Source organism: Protobothrops mucrosquamatus, unplaced genomic scaffold (assembly GCF_001527695.2).
Source record: "Protobothrops mucrosquamatus isolate PMUCROS unplaced genomic scaffold, P.Mucros_1.0 scaffold8996, whole genome shotgun sequence".
Lineage (NCBI taxonomy): Eukaryota > Metazoa > Chordata > Lepidosauria > Squamata > Viperidae > Protobothrops > Protobothrops mucrosquamatus.
The window spans coordinates 3,260-6,425 of record NW_015394788.1 but is presented as its reverse complement, the minus strand read 5'-3'; the positions used below and the strand labels follow the sequence as shown (position 1 = coordinate 6,425).

At 39.4% G+C, this 3,166-nt stretch overlaps 1 protein-coding gene across 1 annotated transcript in view; it reads left to right on the top strand.

Moving 5' to 3' along the window:
• The window catches only part of LOC107300889 (trifunctional enzyme subunit alpha, mitochondrial-like), a 7,762-nt gene extending 5,014 nt beyond the window's left edge, over positions 1-2,748 (top strand). Inside the window, exons 4-6 of the mRNA XM_015830173.1 lie at positions 880-994; positions 1,507-1,652; positions 2,309-2,748. Coding sequence (XP_015685659.1) covers positions 880-994; positions 1,507-1,652; positions 2,309-2,463 — 416 coding nt within the window. The 3' untranslated portion in view covers positions 2,464-2,748. The remainder of the gene's footprint in view (positions 1-879; positions 995-1,506; positions 1,653-2,308) is intronic.
• Positions 2,749-3,166: the final 418 nt, after the last annotated feature.

The window sequence follows — 3,166 nt, the reverse complement described above, 5'->3', positions numbered from 1 at the left end:
TTGCAGGACTGGCCTAGGGTAATTTTTAGGGGGGTTTTAATTATATTTTAAAATTCGACAAATATTTAAATATTCCTTTTAATTAATTTTAAATTTGTATTGTTTTGTATGTATTTTAAATAGATTGTCAGCCGCCCTGAGTCCTACGGGAGAAGGGCGGGATATAAATCCAAAAAATAAATAAATAAATAAATAAATATCTGCTGCATTGGTCTGTATCACTACTGGGAAAGTGGTGACTATGGATGATGAGCATTAGAGCTGGTCCCAATCTCTGGGTTCATTTCTTTATTCTAAAAGTAATGTTTCTCCACCTTGGCCACTTTAAGATAGGTTGATTTCAACTCCCAGAATTCCCCAACCAGCAAGCCCTTCCATCCTGAAATTGCCAAGCTGGAGAAACACTGTTCTAAAAGTAATTTGGGATATGGCTGAGTAAACAGGTTTCCAGGTGACTTGGTTATCCCAAGTATTCTGCTTTTGTTATTGTTAGAACAGTTACTACCATAGAGACCAATGCATGAGTTAAGTCACTTATTCAGCCTGTCAGAGCTGGGTGTCTGCATGGACTTCAGGTTTTGTAGACATGATGCGGTAGAATTACTGTTCCTGCTATTGTTGGTCACAACAGTTTTTCCTAATTATTGTAAATTTGAACAGTTGCTAAACAAGGCAGTCAGTGTATGCCTACCTTTAGATTTTATAGAGTAAAATGGTCACTGCATTTTAGAATAGAAGAATATTTTCCCCACTCCCTACCCCATTCTTCTTTCCACAAGCTAGAACATCTTTTTGAACCTTCCTGTATTTTTCTGGTCAAAGTTTGCCATTTTTGATATTAAGTGTATCCTCACTACCCTCTTATCTTTCATTCGACAGGCCGCAAAGGAGGAAAAGGCTTTTATATTTACAAGCAAGGTGTAAAGAATCGGGAACTCAACACTGGAATGAATGAAATTCTAGAGAAATTCAAAGTCGCTGCCAACCCAGAGGTGTAAGTGGGAAAAGAGAGGTTTCCTAAATAGATGCAGTATTCCAGAATAAGGCCTGATCATTGGCTTTAGTTATTCCCTGCTCACGTGTAAATACATGAACAGCTGTCATGTGGAATCAGAACATTATCCGTTTAGCACAATTTATTTTACTCTAACTAGCAATATTTCAGATAGATGGAGCTTTTCCCCAAATTTGCTGTCAGAAATCCTTACACATCTGCACGCAGAACATCCCAGAATTGACCTGAGATCATCTGCATGGAAAAGCATTGAAAGCCTAGTCCCATAAATCCATATATGAAACCATGTTGGTTTGCCCCCCTTCTGCAAAATACAAAAAAATAGGCTTTTGCTATCACCTGTTTTCTGAAATCCAGTTAAATGAAGATTGCTGAGACTTGTCAGCTCTGCCACTGGATAATAGTCCCCTCCCTTCTATGTCACTGCTTCAGATGCTATGTGTCTAATCTATCCGTGAGGGTGGATAATGAATTACTGCTTCTCTTCCCAGGTCCACAGAGAAAGATATCCAAATGCGGTTGGTGACCAGGTTTGTGAATGAAGCCATTTTGACCTTACAAGAGGGCATCCTCAGCAATCCTGTGGAGGGAGACATTGGAGCTGTATTTGGACTAGGCTTCCCACCATGCCTGGGAGGTGAGAGTTGTCAAATTAATCAATGTCTTTTATATAGCCGAAGGGTTGGAAGCAATGTTAATAATGGAAAAATCTTACAAGTAGCTTTTGAAGTGATAGTAATTTGGCTTGCATTTTTTCAATTGGTAATGTAGAATTGGCAGCAGGATTGCCTTGTTCCACAGTATAACTCCTTCCACAAGGAAATACTTCTTGAGTTCTTGCAAATAGGCATTAAATAGTCAAAACACTGACATCTTTCTTAGCAGCAGCAATTTTAGCTACCCTACAGTGTTCTTGAGGATTACCGGGAACCGGCAATAGTTGAACTGTGGTTCCAGGGATAAGTACAGGCATCCTGGAGTCCTCTGAATGTGTTGAATTGCATTTCCCACCATTTCATAGCATTCATTTTGCTGTGTAAAGTTGTCTGCAGTTCCAGAGTTTGTAAGATCCAGTGGAACTTGATTGTCCACACTGTTATATAGTTAGTGTATCCACTCACTATTCGCCTTGCAAATTATTTTTTATCAGATACCTACAGATACATTAATGCTTGTAATCAAGGAATAATGGCAGTCAAGGCCAGCATTATGAAATAATTTTGGCATAAAGACCATATTGTTTAGGAAGTCTCACCTTCTCTTCCTCCCTCACTTCTGTGAATGTTGTGGCAGGCCCCTTCCAATATGCAGACCACTTTGGGGCCCAGCAGCTCGTGGACTGCATGAAGAAGTATGAAGATGTCTATGGGAGTCAATTCACACCGTGCCAGTTGCTGCTTGACCATGCCAAGGATTCCAGCAAGAAATTTCACAAGAGAACTGCCTGAATTGGCACCTGCTAACCAAAAAAGGGGAAGACCTACAAGAGATCTTCGTATCGGAGGGCTGTGGGTTTTAACTCTTTTAAGTGCCTTAGTTATTCAGGCACTACTTCTTCCTGACCCACCCCTCATCAGGCTGAATGTTAATTTCCCCATTATCACGAGAAAGAATGGGGAGGTTTCTGCTCAAAGTATGGTACTTTTCAGGCCCATTGCAAGGAACTACTCATCGGAAAGCAGATGTAGCTTGCAAAAAATTCATAAGAATAAATTCTAGTGTATTGTTCTATACATCATTTTGTCATTCATTCAGGGATAGAACTGCTACTGAAATGTTGAATAACTGAAACAAAATTCAGTTGAGACTGAAACCTCTGGGATTCTGTGCTCTGATAAGGTTAGTTTATCAAAGGTCATTTGAAGATCTCCAGAGCATCCTGGAGAGCCTACCACTGGTATAAGTCAATAAATCTGAGAATGCAGGGATTTTCAGGATGGATTTGGGATTTTGCTAGTACTAGAGTTCATGAAGTTTTGCATGTGCTATATCCAGGACAAAACACAAATTAAGCAAGATTTGCACCAAATATATACATGCATCAAAGCAAAAACATGCTGTGTAAAAATAAGTAAACAAGCAAAATCTATTCAGTGGGCATGCATTAGCTTACAAAATAATACCTTTCTGTTCATCAAATTTCTCTAGGCT